This window comes from Triticum aestivum, chromosome 3A (assembly GCF_018294505.1).
Source record: "Triticum aestivum cultivar Chinese Spring chromosome 3A, IWGSC CS RefSeq v2.1, whole genome shotgun sequence".
NCBI classification, from domain to species: domain Eukaryota; kingdom Viridiplantae; phylum Streptophyta; class Magnoliopsida; order Poales; family Poaceae; genus Triticum; species Triticum aestivum.
In genome coordinates, this window is record NC_057800.1 from 182,839,835 (window position 1) to 182,859,182 (window position 19,348).

Consider the following 19,348-nt stretch of genomic DNA (forward strand, 5'->3'; position numbering starts at 1 on the left):
GCCTTGAAGCAGGTGCCATGTGTTCATGATACGCATACTTCGTATCTTCGAGGTTGCTCTCCTCTTCTTCCTCTTCTTCTTCAACGGTGAGCTTGGCCTTCAATGCAAGGTTAGGCTTCTTTGCCCTTTGAGAACGAAGCACCGCATTGTCGGCGGTCTTGTCCAAAATGTTCATGGCCACAAACTCATCCAACACTTTGCTTGAGGTCAAAGTGTGGAAGTCCGGTCTTTGATGAATGATGGAGGACATGGCCTTGTGGTAGGGCATCATTCCCTTGAGGATTTTGCGCTTGATCCAATTGTCATCCGTGTCCTTGCTCTCGTGATCTCGTAGTGAGACCGCGAGTTTGGTTACTCTCCGATAAAGCTCACGAGGTTCTTCATATTCTTTCATTGCAAACTCATCGGCCTCATCTTGCACCACTTCATAGTTGGAGCATTGAATTCTTGCGCTTCCCCGGTAGAGAGAGACAACACAATGCCATGCATCTTTGGCGAAGGCGAAGGGACGAAGATGAGGTAGGTCTTCGGGTGGAATTGCATCTTGAATGATGAAGAGATCATTCTCATTGAATTGATTATCCGCGGCTTCTCGAGGAGTGAAGTTGCTTGGATCATGCGGATAGAAACCTTCTTCAATGATTCTCCAAAGGTTAGTGTTCACATGATTTAAATGACGTTTAAAGCATTAAACCCAAGAATCAAAGTCCTCATTTTTCACAATCTTAGGGGGAGGACCGGCATGATTCAAATGAGTGGAAGGAACCGGTCCGCCATAAACAAGTGGTGGTTCCACATGAGCAAAGATGCCGGTGCAATTTTTACCACTAGAAGACTGAGCCTTTTCACTACTAGCTTCCCCCTTATTGGAGATAGCATCCGTCACCTTGTCGGTGGGATCACCCACTTTCAATGGTGTGGTGGATAGTTTAAGCCCCTCAAGGAATTTAGTAAACATGCTTTCAACCTCGGTTGTCATGGAGGTTTTCAATGTCTCCAAGGCCACATTGAACTCCTCACGAGAGACCGAGGTTCCCCCATCATCCGTAGACGAGGTCGGATTCGCACCGGAGTGTTCCTCCACAACGTCTACGGTATCAACCATACTCTTCGGACGGTAAAGTCCTTAATAAAGAGAGGAGGCTCTGATACCAATTGAAAGGATCGATATGGTTGACTAGAGGGGGGGTGAATAGGCAACTAACAATTTTTAGCTTTTCTTTAACAATTTAAATTTTGCATCAAATTAGGTTGTCTAGATATGCAACTAGGTGAGAAACCTATATGATGCAACAAGGATAGGAACACAAGCAAGCAAGATATATGAAACAAATAAGCTTGCACAAGTAAAGGCACGAGATAACCAAGAGTGGAGACGGTGGAGACGAGGATGTGTTGCCGAAGTTCCTTCCCTTGGAGAGGAAGTACGTCTCCGTTGGAGCGGTGTGGAGGCACAATGCTCCCCAAGAAGCCACTAGGGCCACCGTATTCTCCTCACGCCCTCACACAATGCGAGATGTCGTGATTCCACTATTGGTGCCCTTGGAGGCGGCGACCGAACCTTTACAAACTAGGTTGGGGCAATCTCCACAACTCAATTGGAGGCTCCCAACGACACCACGAAGCTTCACCACAATGGACTATGGCTTCACGGTGACCTCAATCGTCTAGGATGCTCAAACACCCAAGAGTAACAAGATCCGCAAGGGATTAGTGGGGGGAATCAAATATCTCTTGGTGGAAGTGTAGATCGAGGCCTTCTCAACCACCCCCGAGCAAATCAACAAGTTTGGTCGGCTAGGGAGTGAGATCGGGCGAAAATGGAGCTTAGAGCAATAATGGAGCTTAGGGGTGGAAGAGGTAAGTCAACGGGGAAGAAGGGGACCCCTTATATAGTGTGTGACAAAGATCCAACCGTTACCCACCAACCAGCCCGTGGCCAGCGGTACTACCGCGCCTCGCTAGCGGTACTACCGCAAGGCCGCGCGGTACTACTGCTTGCAACAAAGCGGTACTACCGCACGGCTATGCGGTACTACCGTACCGACCCACGGTGCTGCCGCAACCCCAGCGACAGTAAAGATAAACAGACGTGCAGGAACTGGGGGCGGTACTTCCGCAAGCGCGGTACTACCGCTCCCCCCATGCGGTACTACCGCAAGGCAAAAAGAACCCCAGCCAGGGGGAAGGAAACTTCTGTGCCTACTTCCGCAAAGAAACGGAAGTAGCAAAAACCCGACACAGTAGTACCGCCGAGGGGCGGTAATACTGCCTGACTGCATAGCGCGGTCGCGTGGCGAAAACGGTACTACCGCGACAGGTGCGGATGTAAAAAATTACATCCGCCCCTACTACCGTGAAGGGGCGGCACTAGCCTGGTGGGCAGCGGTAGTGCGGCTCCAGGGGAGCGGTACTACCGTGGGCACCTGCGGTACTACTACGCCACCGCGTGGTACTACCGCGAATGCCTATGATACTACCGCTTTCCTGGGAGCAGTACTACCGCGACCAGCCACAGCAGCCATACAAGGAAGGCAAGAAAACGGAAGAAGCTCCAAGGAAAAAGGAGGGGACAAGAAGGAGACGTGTACGTGATGATTCCACCCAAACCTTTCCAACGCGGACCCCCTCTTAATAGTACGGCTTTCCTATGACTCAAATCCACCAAAAAGAAACGTAGAAAAGACGTCGTCTTCATCAGTCTTCGAGGGGCACCCAACCGTCTTGTGCCTAGCAATGAAGTGTCTGTAATACTCAAGGCACACGATTAGTCCGCAAATGCGTTGTCATCAATCACCAAAACACTTAGGGATAAATATGCCCTTACAACCGCAAGTCTGTATAAAACTATATGCTTTGATCAACTTATCAAAGCGTATATTCCAACTCCGAGATGATTCCACCAGTCCATAGATGGATCGCTGGAGCTTGCATATTTTGTTAGCACCTTTAGGATTGACAAAACTTTCTTGTTGCATCATATATAACTCTTCTTTAATAAATCCATTAAGGAACATAGTTTTGTTTATCCATTTGCCAGATTTCATAAAATGTGGCAATTGCTAACATGATTCGGACATACTTAAGCATAGATACGAGTGAGAAACTCTCATCATAGTAAACACCTTGAACTTGTCAAAAACCTTTTGCGACAATTCTAGCTTTGTAGATAGTAACACTACTATCAATGTTCGTCTTCCTCTTGAAGATCCATTTAATCTCAATGGCTCGCCGATCTTTGGGCAAGTCAATCAAAGTCCATACTTTGTTCTTATACATGGATCTCATCTCAGATTTCATGGCCTCAAGCCATTTCGCGGAATCTGGGCTCATCATCGCTTCCTCATAGTTCGTAGGTTCGTCATGGTCAAGTAACATGACCTCCAGAACAGGATTACCGTACCACTCTGGTGCGGATCTCACTCTGGTTTACCTACGAGGTTCGGTAGTAACTTGATCTGAATTTACATGATCATCATCATTAGCTTCCTCACTAATTGGTGTAGTAGTCATAGGAACAAATTTCTGTGATGAACTACTTTCCAATAAGAGAGTAGGTACAGTTACCTCATCAAGTTCTACTTTCCTCCCACTCACTTCTTTCGAGAGAAACTCCTTCGCTAGAAAGGATCCATTCTCAGCAGTGAATATCTTGCCTTTGGACCTGTGATAGAAGGTGTACCCAACATTTTCTTTTGGGTATCCTATGAAGACGCACTTCTTCGATTTGGGTTTGAGCTTATCAGGTTGAAACTTTTTCACATAAGCATTGCAACCTTAAACTTTAAGAAACGACAGCTTAGGTTTCTTGCCAAACCATAGTTCATACGGTGTCGTCTCAACGGATTTAGATGGTGCCCTATTTAACGTGAATGTAGCTGTCTCTAATGCATAACCCCAAAAGGATAGTGGTAAATCGGTAAGAGACATCATAGATCGCACCATATCTAATAAAGTACGGTTACGACGTTCGGACACACCATTACACTATGGTGTTCCATGTAGCGTGAGTAGTGAAACTATTTCACATTGTTTTAACTGAAGGCCAAACTCGTAACTCAAATATTTTACTTCTGCGATCATATCGTAGAAACTTTTATTTTTGTTACAATGATTCTCCACTTTACTCTGAAATTCTTTGAACTTTTCAAATGTTTCAGACTTGTGTTTCATCAAGTAGATATACTCATATCTGCTCAAATCATCTCTGAAGATCCGGAAATAATGATACCTGCCGCGAGCCTCAATATTTATTGGACCACATACATCAGTATGTATGATTTCCAACAAATATGTTGCTCGCTCCATTGTTCCGGAGAACGGAGTCTTAGTCATCTTGCCCATGAGGCATGGTTCGCAAGCATCAACTGATTCATAATCAAATGATTCCAAAAGCCCATCAGCATGGATTTTCTTCATGCGCTTTACACCAATATGACCTAAACGGCAGTGCCACGAATAAGTTGCACTATCATTATTAACTTTGCATCTTTTGGCTTCAATATTATGAAAATGTGTATCACCACGATCGAGATCCAACAAACCATTTTCATTGGGTGTGTGACCATAGAAGGTTTTATTCATGTAAACAGAACAACAATTATTCTCTAACTTACATGAATACCGTATTGCAATAAACATGATTCAATCATATTCATGCTCAACACAAATACTAAATAACATTTATTTTAGGTTTAACACTAATCCCGAAAGTATAGGGAGTGTGCGATGATGATTATATCAATCTTTGAACCATTTCCAATACACATCGTCACTTCACCCTTAACTAGTCTCTGTTCATTCTACAACTCCCGTTTCGAGTTACTATTCTTAGCAACTGAACTAGTATCAAATACTGAGGGGTTGCTATAAACACTAGTAAAGTACACATCAATAACATGTATATCAAATATACATATGTTCACTTTGCCATCCTTCTTATCCGCCAATTACTTGGGGTAGTTCTGCTTCCAGTGATCAGTCCCTTTGCAGTAGAAGCACTCGGTTTCAGGCTTTAGTCTAGCTTTGGGCTTCTTCACGGAAGTAACAACATGCTTGCCATTCTACATGAAGTTCCCTTTCTTTCCCTTTGCCCTTTTTATTGAAACTAGTGGTCTTGTTAATCATCAACACTTGATGCTCTTTCTTGATTTCTACCTTCATCGATTTCATCATCATGAAAAGCTTGGGAATCGTTTTCATCATCCCTTGCATACTATAGTTCATCATGAAGTTCTACCAACTTGGTGATGGTGACTAGAGAATTCTGTCAACCACTATTTTATCTGGAAGATTAACTCCCACTTGATTCAAGCGATTGTAGTACCCAGACAATCTGAGCACATGCTCACTGCTTGAGCTATTCTCCTCCATCTTTTAGCTATAGAACTTGTTGGAGACTTCATATATCTCAACTTGGGTATTTGCTTGAAATATTAACTTCAACTCCTGGAACATCTCATATGGTCCATGACGTTCAAAACGTCTTTGAAGTCCCGATTCTAAGCCGTTTAAGCATGGTGCACTAAACTATCAAGTGGTCATCATATTGAGCTAGCCAAACGTTCATAACATCTGCATCTGCTCCTGCAATAGGTTTGTCACCTAGTGGTGCATCAAGGACATAATTCTTCTGTGCAACAATGAGGATAAACCTCAGATCACGGATCCAATCCGCATCATTGCTACTAACATCTTTCAACTTAGTTTTCTCTAGGAACATATCAAAAATAAAACAGGGGAGCTAAACGCGAGCTATTGATCTACAACATAGATATGCTAATACTACCAGGACTAAGTTCATGATAAATTAAAGTTCAATTAATCATATTACTTAAGAACTCCCACTTAGATAGACATCCATCTAATCATCTAAGTGATCACGTGATCCAAATCAACTAAACGATAACTGATCATCACGTGAAATGGAGTAGTTTTCAATGGTGAACATCACTATGTTGATCATATCTATTATATGATTCATGCTCGACCTTTCGGTCTTAGTGTTCCGAGGCCATATCTGCATATGCTAGGCTCGTCAAGTTTAACCTGAGTATTCTGCGTGTGCAAAACTGGCTTGCACCCGTTGTAGATGGACATAGAGCTTATCACACCCGATCATCACGTGGTATCTGGGCACGATAAACTTTGGCAACGACGCATACTCAGGAAGAACACTTTTATCTTGAAATTTAGTGAGAGATCATCTTATAATGCTACCATCAATCAAAGCAAGATAAGATGCATAAAAGATAAACATCATATGCAATCAATGTAAGTGATATGATATGGCCATCATCATCTTGTGCTTGTGATCTCCATCTCCGAAGCACCGTCATGATCACCATCGTCACCGATGCGACACCTTGATCTCCATCGTAGCATCGTTGTCGTCTTGCCAATCTTATGCTTCTACGACTATGGCTACCGCTTAGTGATAAAGTAAAGCATTACAGGGCGATTGCATTGCATACAATAAAGCGACAACCATATGGCTCCTGCCAGTTGCCGATAACTCGGTTACAAAACATGATCGTCTCATACAATAAAATTTAGCATCATGCTTTGACCATATCACATCACAACATGCCCTGCAAAAACAAGTTAGACGCCCTCTACTTTGTTTGTTGCAAGTTTTACGTGGCTGCTACGGGCTGAGCAAGAACAGGTTCTTACCTACGCATCAAAACCACAATGATAGTTTGTCAAGTTGGTGATGTTTTAACCTTCGCAAGGACCGGGCGTAGCTACACTCGGTTCAACTAAAGTTTGAGAAACTGACACCCGCCGGCCGCCTGTGTGCAAAGCATGTCGGTAGAACCAGTCGCGCGTAAGCGTACGCGTAATGTCGGTCCAGGCCGCTTTATCCAACAATACCGCTGAACCAAAGTATGACATGCTGGTAAGCAGTATGACTTATATCGCCCACAACTCACTTGTGTTCTACTCGTGCATATGACATCTACGCATAAAACCTAGCTCGAATGCCTCTGTTGAGGAACGTAGTAATTTCAAAAAAATTCCTACGCACACACAGGATAATGGTGATGCATAGCAACAAGAGGGGAGAGTGTGTCCACGTACCCTCGTACACCGAAAGCGAAAGCGTTAGCACAATGCGGTTGATGTAGTCGTACGTCTTCACGATCCGACCGATCAAGCACCGAACGCACGGCACCTCCGAGTTCTGCACACGTTCAACTCGATGACGTCCCTCGAACTCCGATCCAGCCGAGCTTTAAGGGAGAGTTCCGTCAGCACGACGGCGTGGTGATGATGATGATGTTCTATCGACGTAGGGCTTCGCCTAAGCACCGCTACGATATGACCGAGGTGGATTATGGTGGAGGGGGGCACCGCACACAGCTAAGAGATCCAAGGGATCAATTGTTGTGTCTATGGGGTGCCCCTGGCCACGTATATAAAGGAGTGGAGGAGGGGAGGGGCCGGCCCTCTCTATGGCGCGCCCTAGGGGAGTCCTACTCCCACCGGGAGTAGGATTCCCCCTTTCCTAGTAGAACTAGGAGCCCTTCCAAGTAGTAGGAGTAGGAGAGAAGGAAAGGGAAAAGAGAAGAGAACGAATGAGGGGGCGCAGCGCTTCCCCCTAGTCCAATTCGGACTAGGCCTTGGGGTGCGCGCGGCCTGCCTCTCTATTTCCCCTAAAGCCCAATAAGGCCCATACACTCCCCGGCGAATTCCCGTAACTCCCCGGTACTCCGATAAATACCCGAATCACTCAGAACCTTTTCGATGTCCGAATATAGTCGTCCAATATATCGATCTTTACGTCTCGACCATTTCGAGACTCCTCATCATGTCCCCGATCTCATCCGGGACTCCGAACTATCTTCGATACATCAAAACACATAAACTCATAATATAACTGTCATTGAACTTTAAGCGTGCGGACCCTACGGGTTCGAGAACTATGTAGACATGACCGAGACACGTCTCCGGTCAATAACCAATAGCGGAACCTGGATGCTCATATTGGCTCCTACATATTCTACGAAGATCTTTATCGGTCAAACCGCATAACAACATACGTTGTTCCCTTTGTCATCGGTATGTTACTTTCCCGAGATTCGATCGTCGGTATCTCAATACCTAGTTCAATCTCGTTACCGGCAAGTCTCTTTACTCGTTCCGTAATACATCATCCCGCAACTAACTCATTAGTTGCAATGCTTGCAAGGCTTAAGTGATGTGCATTACCGTGTGGGCTCAGAGATACCTCTCCGACAATCAGAGTGACAAATTCTAATCTCGAAATACGCCAACCCAACAAGTACCTTCGGAGACACCTGTAGAGCACCTTTATAATCATCCAGTTACGTTGTGACGTTTGGTAGCACACAAAGTGTTCCTCCGGTAAACGGGAGTTGCATAATCTCATAGTCATAGGAACATGTATAAGTCATGAAGAAAGCAATAGCAACATACTAAACGATCGATTGCTAAGCTAACGGAATGGGTCAAGTCAATCACATCATTCTCCTAATGATGTGATCCCGTTAATCAAATGACGATTCTTTGTCTATGGCTAAGAAACCTAACCATCTTTGATCAACGAGCTAGTCAAGTAGAGGCATACTAGTGACACTCTGTTTGTCTATGTATTCACACATGTATCATGTTTCGGTTAGTACAATTCTAGCATGAATAATAAACATTTATCATGATATAAGGAAATAAATAATAATTTTATTATTGCCTCTAGGGCATATTTCCTTCAGTTTTGAGTTATTCTTATTTTCCTAGTAGAGGTTTGAGGCCACTTTGTACAACTAAACCAAAGGCAAGCCATTACCTTTTCCCATTGTTGGTCGAAATTTAGTGAGAAACCAAAGTGGCAAACTCTCTTTGAATAGCTCAAAACAACACCAAGAAGTTGGAAGAGGAGCAAAGTGGAGGGGCGGACTAACAAGCAACTGTGCCAAAGAGGAACTGGCAGGTGATGGGCAACAAGTGGGAGAAGCAAAGGGTCGTGTGTGACCGTGTGGCAAGCAAAAATGCCCGCCACATGAAGCCGCCAAGGAGGAGAAGAAGGAGGAGAGGTACAAGCTCTTTTGGGGTGTTCAAAGGGAGTGGATGGAGTTCGAGCATAGAGGGTGAAAGAGAAATTGAGCATTGAGAGGGAGAAGATAAACATGAAGAAGCAAGAGAAAAATACAAAATGGGAGCTTAAAAAGGCGGCGACAGTGCACATAATTTTGTGTGTGTGTGTGAGGGAGAGAAAGAGAGAGACAGAGAGAAAAGGGGGGGGGGTAATGCTTGCGAGGACACGAAGATTTTAGGATCATGTTGCAAGACGCTAGCCTCTTTGAGGAAAGCAAGAAGTGGCTCCACATGAAGAAGAAGGAGATCAACAAGCGCAATAAAGGACTCGATTGAATTATTCATGTATCGCCTATTTATGCATGCATTGTAGAAGTTTATTTTAGCATGTGTTGAATTATGATTTATTTTGCTTTGTCAAATTGTTGAATTTGTGTTGAATTGATGCTATATGATGCTAGCCACACCCTCCAATATAACCTTTTTAACTTGGTCTTGTATTTTTATTTACTAAAATCCATCTTCGAAGTCCTTCCTTTAAACTTCGCCAATACAATTTGGTGAGTAGTTTGAACATTTGCCAACGTGACAAAAGGGATAAGGAAAACGAGTGGACGCAGCTCAGCGCGACAGGGACTGGTAAGTGATTGGGTTGGTGGATATCATATAGTACTAGTCATGTTTTTCCAATGCAGTGACGTTCGCAATGATGCAGTTCTCTACGTCTGATTTTTTTTACCCCCTACATGTAGGAGATCGGTCCTTGACTTGACTCTCAGCTTCCAAATACCAAGTTGTCCCCTGAACTGGGACGAAGGTAATTAGCCATGGCGTCTACTGAAACAGGAGGTGACAAGTACCGGTCGTTCATGCACGGCGAGGGCGAGAAGAACACCGTGTGGAGGCATGGAGCCCCTCCCAACTACGACATCGTGAACAAGCTCTTCGAGGAAGAGAGGACCAAGGTACGCACCGCTAAACCTATCCACGAGTAGGTCCATGATGTACCCTGAATCACATCAATTTCTACTGATTATTACTACTAGTATTTTTAAGCTTTGTTCACGTGATTAACACTGCAACAGGAATGGCCGGATGGGTCTCTTGAGGAGAAGGTGCAGCGCCTGCTCAAGACCTGGGAGATGGAGATGATCCACAAGGTGCGCCCCGACGACCAGAAGAGCGTCCACTCCCAGGGATTCACCGCGAGCACCAACGGTGAGACGCCGCCGCACAGTGGCACCCTTCTGCCCATCCATCCACCGATCTTGCGACATAATCACATAAGATCGTCTGCCTTGCAACGGCACCAACGCTTGCTTATTTGCAGGGATGAAGCCTCTAACGCGGAAGGAGTGGACTGCCATCGGCGGCTACAACGCGTTCCTGGCGACCAAGCTGCCGCCGGAGCACCGCATCTACGACCCGGACAAGGAGACGGTCGACTCCGGCATGTCGACGTTCCTCACGGCGTTCCCCAGGGGCTTCGCCATCGAGGTGCTGGACGTGTACAGCGGCCCGCCGAGGGTCGCCTTCAAGTTCCGGCACTGGGGTTACATGGAGGGGCCGTTCAAGGGGCACCCTCCTCACGGCCAGCGCGTCGAGTTCTTTGGGGTCTGCGTCTTCCATGTAAGCTTGGCAGCTTTGATAGTACAGTCAAGTTTTGTTCAAAGTTGGGACTTCACAGAATCACAGTAACGGTCTAACAGAGTAGACACTGACATGGGTGGCTGCAACAATGTGATGACAGGTTGATGAGGAGATGAAGGTGGAGAAGGCGGAGTACTTCTACGAGCGCGGCAACTTCCTCGCAAGCTTCTTGAGCGCGCCTGCTACTGCTGCTGCTGCATCGGCTTCAGGTTGTCCTGTGATGAGAGGAAACTGAAGCACCAAAGAAACATGTCGCTCATATCGTTGGATGACCAGCTTCAGATTTCAAATTGGCTTTTGATTTCATGTGGTGGCATTACAATGTTTGAATAAAGTGGCTTATTATGTCTGGTACAAACACCACTTCGGGTGTGTAGGTGTAAGAAGCCCAACTTGGATTTGGACATCGCTATCTGAAGAGCTGCATGAAATGACTCGATCATCACCAAGAATCCGATAAAAAAGAGCCTACTTATTTTCGAGCTAGACAGCATCTTCCTTCATTGTTCGGAGGTGCATTCAGACTGTCACCAGAGGCTCTATTTGAGCACTGTAGGGAAGACACGTTGCCCTATTCGTAGCACAAACGCAAACCTTGTATTATAGGATCCTAACAAGTCCCTCCTGTGTCGACAATGGCAGAAATGCTTAGATGAGAAAACATGAGCTTCAGAAGCATTGCAAGGCAGCTAAGCAGATAGACAGGGAAATTATCTTACTTGTAGTACCTTTATAACTTTGATTTTGCAGACAATCTTGTCCTCAACTCCTCAGCAACCGCATCAATGAACTCCATGGTGTTCAGATACTTATCACGGCTAACACTGTAAGACGCCAAGAGAAGCAATTAAATAAAAATAATACTTCAAAATAACCGATTAGAACTAAGCCCTGTGTACTGTAGCTACAAAATGGAAAGAAATGGCAGAATTACGTTGGTCCGTGTATGAGAAGAGCTAGATCCTTTGTCATCTTCCCAGATTCCACTGTTCCCACACAAGCAGCTTCAAGTTTTTGTGTGAAATCCAACAGTCTTTTGTTGTCATCGAGCTTTGCCCTGTATTAAGTATTCAATATTAAGACGTAATGCTTCAGCTACAAATACATCAAATAAAGTTACTGCAGCATACTAAATATTTACAAAATTAGCAAGAAAAAAAACTGGAATAACCTTCCTAAAGTGAAAACTCCCACCAAAGTTTAGAAGACAATTTTCTCAACTCCACATATTAAGAAAACTAAAGATTGTGTATGGCAATTGAATAGGAATATTAAGATAAATTGTGTATAAAAACTTAGGTTCAACTGGTCTAAGAAAATAAATTTAGGTTCAACATAATGAGTGAAAACATTATCATCTAAGTTCTATGGTTTAATTCACCCTTGGTACCTATGTGCTAATCCAGTAGACCACGCAAAGATTGACGCAATGCTGTTTGTGCTAGTTTCGCCTCCTTTTTGGTGGACTCTGTAATGTCGTGTGACTGTACCGTGTGCAGCTTCAGCTTCAACTGTTCTACCGTCAGGGCACACCTAAAGTAACACGAACTATACTTGTTAAGCTGAGCAGAGAGAAGCACATACTGGGTGCCAGTTATTCCAGCAGTAGAGCACAATGTAAGTGCATTTCCAATAGTAAAACACTAAAACATTATCCTAACAAATGGTTATGAGACACGAATTGAACTTTGAAATACACAGAGTAGCATGAAATATCCGTCCGGGCACGTACCAGAACCGATGTCATGAGACCTAACGATCCAAAACCTGAAACAGGAGTAGAACATTCCAGCTCTTAACAAATGAACTACCATCCTTCTCAAGATAAAAGGTTGCAGCAGACAACATCCATATGTAGAGCACATACCTTGAGCAACTAGATCGCTCTGCACATCTCCGTCATAATTCTTGCAAGCCCAAACATAGCCACCTTCACTCTTTAGGGCATAGGCCACCATATCATCGATCAGTCTATGTTCATACCTGCCACAGCAACAATTAGTCTGGAAGAGAAGGAAGAAACATTTAATACTTGTCTGCACAAGACAGAGCAAATAGACTACCATATTCCTGCATCCTCAAACCTGCCTCTCCAATTTGTTTCATAGTTTTCTTGGAATATGTCTTTAAACCTGATATACAAGACAACCAGGCAAGTAAGGAATGTTATATTTCAATGAAATGCATACATGGATGCAAGCCTGTCTCCAAAGTAAGTAGATAGCTTATGATAATTGTATATTGACCTTCCATCATATTTTTTCAGGATTGTGTTCTTGGTACTAAGATAAAGCGGCCATCTTTTCTGGTAAGCCACATTCATCGAAGCTTCAGCAAATGCCCGAATTGACTGTTTGGAATGCAATAAGATAAATCATGTTATGATTAAAAAAAAACCATTTGAACACACACAGCATCAAAGCTAGCATGACACAGGGAACAAACCTCATCAGTGTTATACATAGACAATGCTACTCCACCAGCACCACTAAAGTTGAACACATCCAACTCTATTTGTTCCTCTATGCCATCTGTGGTAGTTTTAAAAAGATAAGAGAGTAAACATGACACTGACACAATGGATAACTTATATTTAGAGACTGGGAAAATATGATTAGTACTTTACTATATTAGTAAGGTACATTCACATATATGCAGTTGTTTTACTCGGAGAAACCGGTTATATTCATTGTACACATGTACTCCCTCCGTCCCAAAATAAGTGTTGCTGGTTTAGTACAAATTTAGTACTCCCTCAGTAAACTAATATAAGAGCGTTTAGATTACTAAAATAGTAATCTAAACGTTCTTATATTAGTTTACGGAGGAAGTACAAAGTTGTACTAAATTAGCGACACTTATTTTAGGACGGAGGGAGTATAAGCCAATTCATATGTCCCGAAGTAGTACCCCTTATTATATAAACCATTTAATAGGTCCTGAAGTAGTACCCCAGATTATAGTGATAGCCAAGCTTAATGTGCCAATATGGTGACACATCATGTCTATTCCAACAATCATGTCTCTATTTTGAGAACCAACAACATTTTCAATCGCAAAGATGTCCGTAAAAACAGGATGTAGAGTTATTATCAGTAGAACAAACACAATAGTGAGACCAAGCCGCAAGCTATCCGGTCCTAACTTCTACAAATTCTGACTTGTAAGACCTATCAGAACATTAGCTGGATAACTAACTTTGTAGGGCTACATACCAAATATCAACTTGAGTTTCCCTGGCCCTCTGATGATTGTATCTGTTGCTCGGTATTGATCACCAAAAGCATGTCTGCCAATGCATATGGGTTTTGTCCATCCTGTCAGAGTAAGATATGTAGCATAAACATCAACAAGCTCCAAGTATTGGTGTGTGCAGCACTGCAGTACAGCCACCATACCAGGCACAAGCCGAGGAACATTCTTGCAGATGATTGGTTCTCGGAAAACAGTTCCTGTGGAAAAAAATGAGTTCCACCAATGTAAGTAATAAAGAACCACAAAAGGTGCATTGATGGAAGTTCAGAGTAGAACGAACACAAGATTCAAGAATCTCAATGCACATATGTGAAGTAAATGAATCACGAGTGAGTGGTTTACCATTTAAGATGTTCCTTATTGTCCCATTTGGACTCCTCCACATAGCTTTTAAATTAAACTCTTTTACGCGTCCTTCATCTGTAAGGTCACAAGTAGTGTGGCGCCAAATCAAAATTAACATGGGCATCCAATGTTGCTATAGAGCGTTAAGGTTCATAAGTTAATGAGCCCAAATTCTGCCGAACATCACCTGGGGTGACAGTTGCGCATTTGATGGCCACGTTATACCTGAAAAAAAAAATAGAATCACTGAACCACTATAATGTAAAAGGCTACAAATATAGGAACCACAAATAATAATATCAGCATATGTTATATATCAGCATAAATGGAAGCACCAGCAGTCCAGCACACATGCAAATTCCTTCATTCAATCAATAATTGCTAGGCGATACTAGGACGAGGAGGTTCAGAAGCACTGATAATATTGATTTGCAGTAGACAATATCAGATCCATTAAAGAAAGGAACAACTAAATAGTGAAACAAAAACAAGAAAACAGAGAGTGGTCCAAAATCAGGAATCTGAAAAACTGAGGCTTACTTTAGGGTAGCTTCTGCACTTTCTATCGTTACTTTATCCCCAGTAGCATCACGGTTAGGTAGACCTAAGTCAAAGTATTTTATATCCAAGTCCAGGAAAGGAAATATAAGCTGCATGATCAACAAACATATTTAAAAAATGTCTCTTAATGAAGATGGGGGCAATAAGCAACACGAAAATCACAAAAAGTAATAAAATGGAGTAAAGACGTAAGAGATGCTGAGCACAATGCTTAGGTAAGTATTCCATCGATATCAAGAACAAACAGAAATGACAAGAACTAACCTTATCTTTGATCCATTTCCATATAATTCGTGTCATCTCGTCACCTACGCAAAATGAACATATAGTTTATGAGTTATTTCAGTCAGCAAAAGCATCGTCTCCCAACTATAAAAAAAGGGTGACACTTATGGGCTAAAAATATATTTCCTGGTAAATGCTACACAAAAGGATAATCAGTCTATTCATGGCACTTTTTCAGCCACTACTAACTTCTGAGTGAGGACATATTGGGCTGACATCTGGAATACAACAAGGCGCAATCAAGCAAACATGTAATAAATAAGTTTTTTTTAGATAAATTTTGCAGATAAGTTCTGAACTTGGTATCTGGAAATAGTGCATACTGAGTGCATTGGAAGACGATTTGGAACGTTTTTCATCTTCCATCAGTGTATCTTCCACGTGGTTAACCATACTACTTTCATGTCACCCAATAGAGAAGTCCTGCTAAGGTCAGTGCATTTTCTAATCAGAGAACTTCTTCAATACACCTTAGATTCAAAAAAATTAAGACCAGCCGCTGTATACACAGTGAAGCACCTAGTAAACTACTCCCTCCGTTCCATAATATAAGAGCGTTTTTTCTTTTCTTTCGCGGGTGGATATAAGAGCGTTTTTTACACTAGTATAGTGTAAAAAAACACTCTTATATTATTGGACGGAGGGAGTAGTAAGTAATTAGACGAACATTAATCACCAGAGCATCATGGAACGATATCACCGAACAACTTCACCCAAATAATCACATTTCCCTGCACAAGTGAAGTGGGCCAAGGCTGCCTAGAACACCAAGGTATAAGGCCGAAATTTGATCCCGTGATACTGTAGCCCATGGACTACGTTCCAGCTCAACTGCACATGATCCAAATCCAAGTAAAGCAGACTAATTCATCCACCACCATGGGCGGACTAACTCAGCCACACAATCAGTCAAACACACGCGGTACATAATCTTAACATGCCCTCTTGGATTGCAGAAAAGCACGAGACAAATCAAGCAGGGTTCCGATAGGAGAGTGGGGGATCGGGGTTCTCACCGTCCATCTCGACGATGGGGTTGGCGACCTGGATCTTGTCGAACGCCATGGGCGCCGCGCTCGGCTCGCGGGGCAGCTAGCCTTCTCCGGAGCGAGCAGAGGCGAGGCGAGGCGACGCGGGAGTGAGGAAATTCGAGCTCTTCCAGCCTGCGCGGCGTGGACTGGGGAGACCGGAGCGCGGAGAGAACGAGGCAGTTTGCAGTTGTATGACGAACTAAGCGACACGGCGGAGTCCGGCCGCAGGCCGTGGACTTGGTCCAGTGTGCGGTGACTGGGACAGGGCATCTGGGGCCACGTCACGTTTGAGTGATCGGCCCTCTAATTAATCTAGGGCGTGTTTGGTTCCTTGTGTTGCATCTGGCCCGCATCCACTATGCAAAATCTGGGTCGTTTGATAAGCTGTATGGGCCCTTCAGCCTGGCCCGGCGGATGCAAAAGGAGGCCTCTCAGCCAGGCTGAGGGGAACGCAGGATTCCTGCGTATCTCGTGCAGGCTCGTTCCTCCGTCTCCTTCCTCTCCCTTCTGCCTCTTCGTCACGCGCCGCCGCCAAGATCCAATCGACCAAGCGCCGCTGAATCCTTCTTCGTCAAGCACCACCACCTCCGTTCTCCTCTACTAAGCGCCGCCGCCGTCCTCTACAAAGCGTCGTCGCCGCCGCCCTTGTCAAGTGCCGTCAGCTTCGTTCGCCTCCACCAAGCATTGCTGCTGCCGCCGGATCCTGCCTCCTCGTGCTCGCCTGATCCAACCGTCTGGAATCACCGAGCCTCGGATCCCATCGCTCCACGCTGCTGCATATGCTCTGCCTTCCGCATCAATTTCAGCAATATTCAGAAGAACTGCACCTCATACAGCCATGACGTACAAGTTCACCAAACACCAATCTTGGCTCAACTTTGCATCGGCTCAACCAGGTCGTGGTCACCCAGGTTCCCTCATGCAATGCATCCTAAAACCACCCAGGCAACCAAACACGCCCCTAGCGACCGGAGAAATGGCACGCCCCGTAGGGAGATCGAGATCGAATTTGGGTGAAGAAACTAGAGTTTGGGAGCACAAGAGTATACGCAAAGGGAATATGCTTGTATTAGCTGTAAGTGTTGATTGAGAATTCTCGGGAAAATTGGCATACGGTTACTTCTTTTTTATGAAAGAAGGGCTCTCTCCTTCCCATTTTTATTAGGGCAGCGCTCTGCGCCGGCGCGCCGGCCCAATTTTTCGGCCGGTCAGCCCAGATCCGTCCGATTTGCACGCGCGCAGCTGTCAGATCTCTCCTCCTCCTCCCCCGCACCCCATCTTCAACCTCCCGCACGGAAGAAAGGGAGAGGAAGGACCGAAGGAGGGCGCCGCCCCCGCACACGCTGCCCCCTCGCCTCGCCTCGCCTCCTCATCTCCTCTCACCGCCGGTTGTCCCTCGTCGCCGACCCCCGCCGTCGGTCGCCGACGAGCTTCGTCATGGTCGGGTACCCACCAAGCTCTTGGCCATGGCTGACATGGAGCCTCCGTTGGCAGCGGTTGAAGCTCTCCGCCCCATGGTTGTAGCATCTGATGCGCCACCCCCACCCCGTCCATCCTTGTCGTCGAGCTCGTCGCAGGGTGCACGCTGCAGGCACCGCAGTCGTCTTCTTCCCTGAGTAACCCAATTCCACATGTCGCCGTTGTAGCAAAACAGCCCGACGTTTGTAGCTTTTTAGAATCCCCGATGTAGCAAAAAAACAAGCGACTCCACTTCGCCCTGTACCACTCCCTTGATGTAGCAAAACAAATCGCAGGTTCCAGGTTCTATAGATGCTGATTCCAGAAATTCTGCTTGCTGGTTGAAACCTTTTTGTGCTGCTCGTCGGAGTGCCATGGATGCAGCTCCGCCTCACCGATGATTGGTTTCAGCAAAAAACAGAGATGCCCCGTGGTAGCATTTTCCCATGTCAGTCGTAGCAAATGAAGACAACGGTTGCAGCAAAAAAAATCCATCGACGCCGCCATTGTAGCAAAAATGTTAATCGGATGTAGCAAAACACATCGCCAATGGTAGCAAAAAACTAGGATGTTGCAACAAAAATGTCGTCCTCGTCGTCGCCGGTCACACCTCAGTCGTAAAATAGCACCATGGCCGCATGAATGGATGTAGCAAAAGGCACAGACGGCAGTAGCAAAAAATTGATACGGTTGTAGCTTTTATCTCAATGGTTGAAGCTTTTCCCCTCTACGGTGGAAGCTTTTCTGTAAACGATTGAAACTTTTTTCGTCTTGAGCAACGCCTGGGTGAAATATACCTCTCTCGTTCGGTTGAAGCTTTTTTCATCAAAGGTTGTAGCATTTTATGTCAGCGGTTGTAGCATTCGGCCATGGCAATGACTGCTTGTAGCTTTTCATATATTTGGTTGAAGCTTTTTTCACCTCGTTTGAAGCTTTTTGGTTAGCGGTTGTAGCATAAGCGTGTGCAGCAGGTTCTGCAATGCCTGCGCCACCGTCCAGTCGAGGGTCACCGGAGTTGCAGGGTTCTTCGGGAGGAAGCGGAGGTGATTTCTTTGGCGGCTTGCTTTGGCCGCTCGCTAAAGGTAGGGATGAATGAGTGGACGAGAAGAGTCTGTACGGGATGCCAGTTCCAGCAAAAAAACTCATAGGTTGTAGCAAAAAATGATGCCGGTTCCAGCACCCGAGGTCTTACTGGTTCCAGCATGGGTGGGCGTTTGTTCCAGCACACGGCGTCAACGGCCATGGCGGAGCTCGCCAGAGCTGCGGCTACAACCAGATGTGTAGGTGGCTCCCCCATCGCACATCGCCTCGCCTCTGTCGCACATCACCAAGGTCGCCGCGGCTCACCGTCGCCATGAAGCAAAAAAGAAGAGATGGGATCGAGAGACGGAGAAAGCAGAGACACTCGTGTGAGAGGATAAGGCTAGCGGGACGCGGGCGTGGGCCAGCCAGCCCACCTGGCCTGTGGTCATGGCACCCCCTGCGTAAAAAGGATCCAGCACGATCTGATTCCCACGCGCCCCGACTCACACGTGACCAGCCGAAATGCTCGACCGACGCACCGCGGGGAAACATTTCCCTTTTTATTAAGAAAATCATAGCAGTTCGATAACAAAGTTCAAACGAAACGACACCTAAACAGGATTCCTAACCTCCCAACTCAGCATCCCTTCACCAAGGGGCAGAGCTGCATCGCGCGCATATCC

At 45.2% G+C, this 19,348-nt stretch overlaps 2 protein-coding genes across 4 annotated transcripts; one reads left to right on the forward strand and one right to left on the reverse strand.

Annotated features, from left to right (window-relative positions):
- Positions 1–9,718: 9,718 nt before the first annotated feature.
- LOC123060893 (pathogen-related protein) lies at positions 9,719–11,065 on the forward strand. The gene is made up of 4 exons (XM_044483758.1): positions 9,719–10,022; positions 10,143–10,275; positions 10,388–10,686; positions 10,808–11,065. Exons 1-4 carry the CDS (start codon positions 9,885–9,887, stop codon positions 10,940–10,942), a joined length of 705 nt encoding a protein of 234 aa, XP_044339693.1. The 5' UTR covers positions 9,719–9,884; the 3' UTR covers positions 10,943–11,065.
- LOC123060892 (isocitrate dehydrogenase [NADP]) lies at positions 10,989–16,444 on the reverse strand. Of its 3 annotated transcripts, none has more exons than XM_044483757.1 (16): positions 16,170–16,444; positions 15,133–15,176; positions 14,848–14,957; positions 14,495–14,532; positions 14,305–14,382; positions 14,106–14,159; positions 13,923–14,024; positions 13,153–13,238; positions 12,954–13,057; positions 12,771–12,839; positions 12,575–12,690; positions 12,440–12,474; positions 12,098–12,240; positions 11,642–11,764; positions 11,436–11,531; positions 10,989–11,331 (listed from the first exon to the last, which is right to left on the reverse strand). In XM_044483757.1, exons 1-15 carry the CDS (start codon positions 16,216–16,218, stop codon positions 11,438–11,440), a joined length of 1,245 nt encoding a protein of 414 aa, XP_044339692.1. In that variant the 5' UTR covers positions 16,219–16,444; the 3' UTR covers positions 10,989–11,331; positions 11,436–11,437. The 3 variants fall into 3 exon arrangements, with proteins under 3 accessions (XP_044339692.1, XP_044339689.1, XP_044339691.1); XM_044483754.1 differs by lacking the exon at positions 16,170–16,444 and adding an exon at positions 15,477–15,534; XM_044483756.1 differs by lacking the exon at positions 16,170–16,444 and adding an exon at positions 15,477–15,534 and having other exon boundaries at positions 11,427–11,531.
- Between the last annotated feature and the right edge of the window lie 2,904 nt (positions 16,445–19,348).

Coding starts and splice junctions, on each gene's coding strand:
- LOC123060893 (XM_044483758.1), top strand. CDS start 9,885: ATGGCGTCTACTGAAACAGGAGGTGACAAGTACCGGTCGTTCATGCAC. Junction 10,276..10,387: donor ATTCACCGCGAGCACCAACG/GTGAGACGCCGC, acceptor GCTTATTTGCAG/GGATGAAGCCTCTAACGCGG. Junction 10,687..10,807: donor TTGGGGTCTGCGTCTTCCAT/GTAAGCTTGGCA, acceptor ATGTGATGACAG/GTTGATGAGGAGATGAAGGT.
- LOC123060892 (XM_044483757.1), bottom strand. CDS start 16,218: ATGGCGTTCGACAAGATCCAGGTCGCCAACCCCATCGTCGAGATGGAC. Junction 15,177..16,169: donor CCCCATCGTCGAGATGGACG/GTGAGAACCCCG, acceptor CATTTTGCGTAG/GTGACGAGATGACACGAATT. Junction 13,239..13,922: donor GAAACTCAAGTTGATATTTG/GTATGTAGCCCT, acceptor AAACTACCACAG/ATGGCATAGAGGAACAAATA.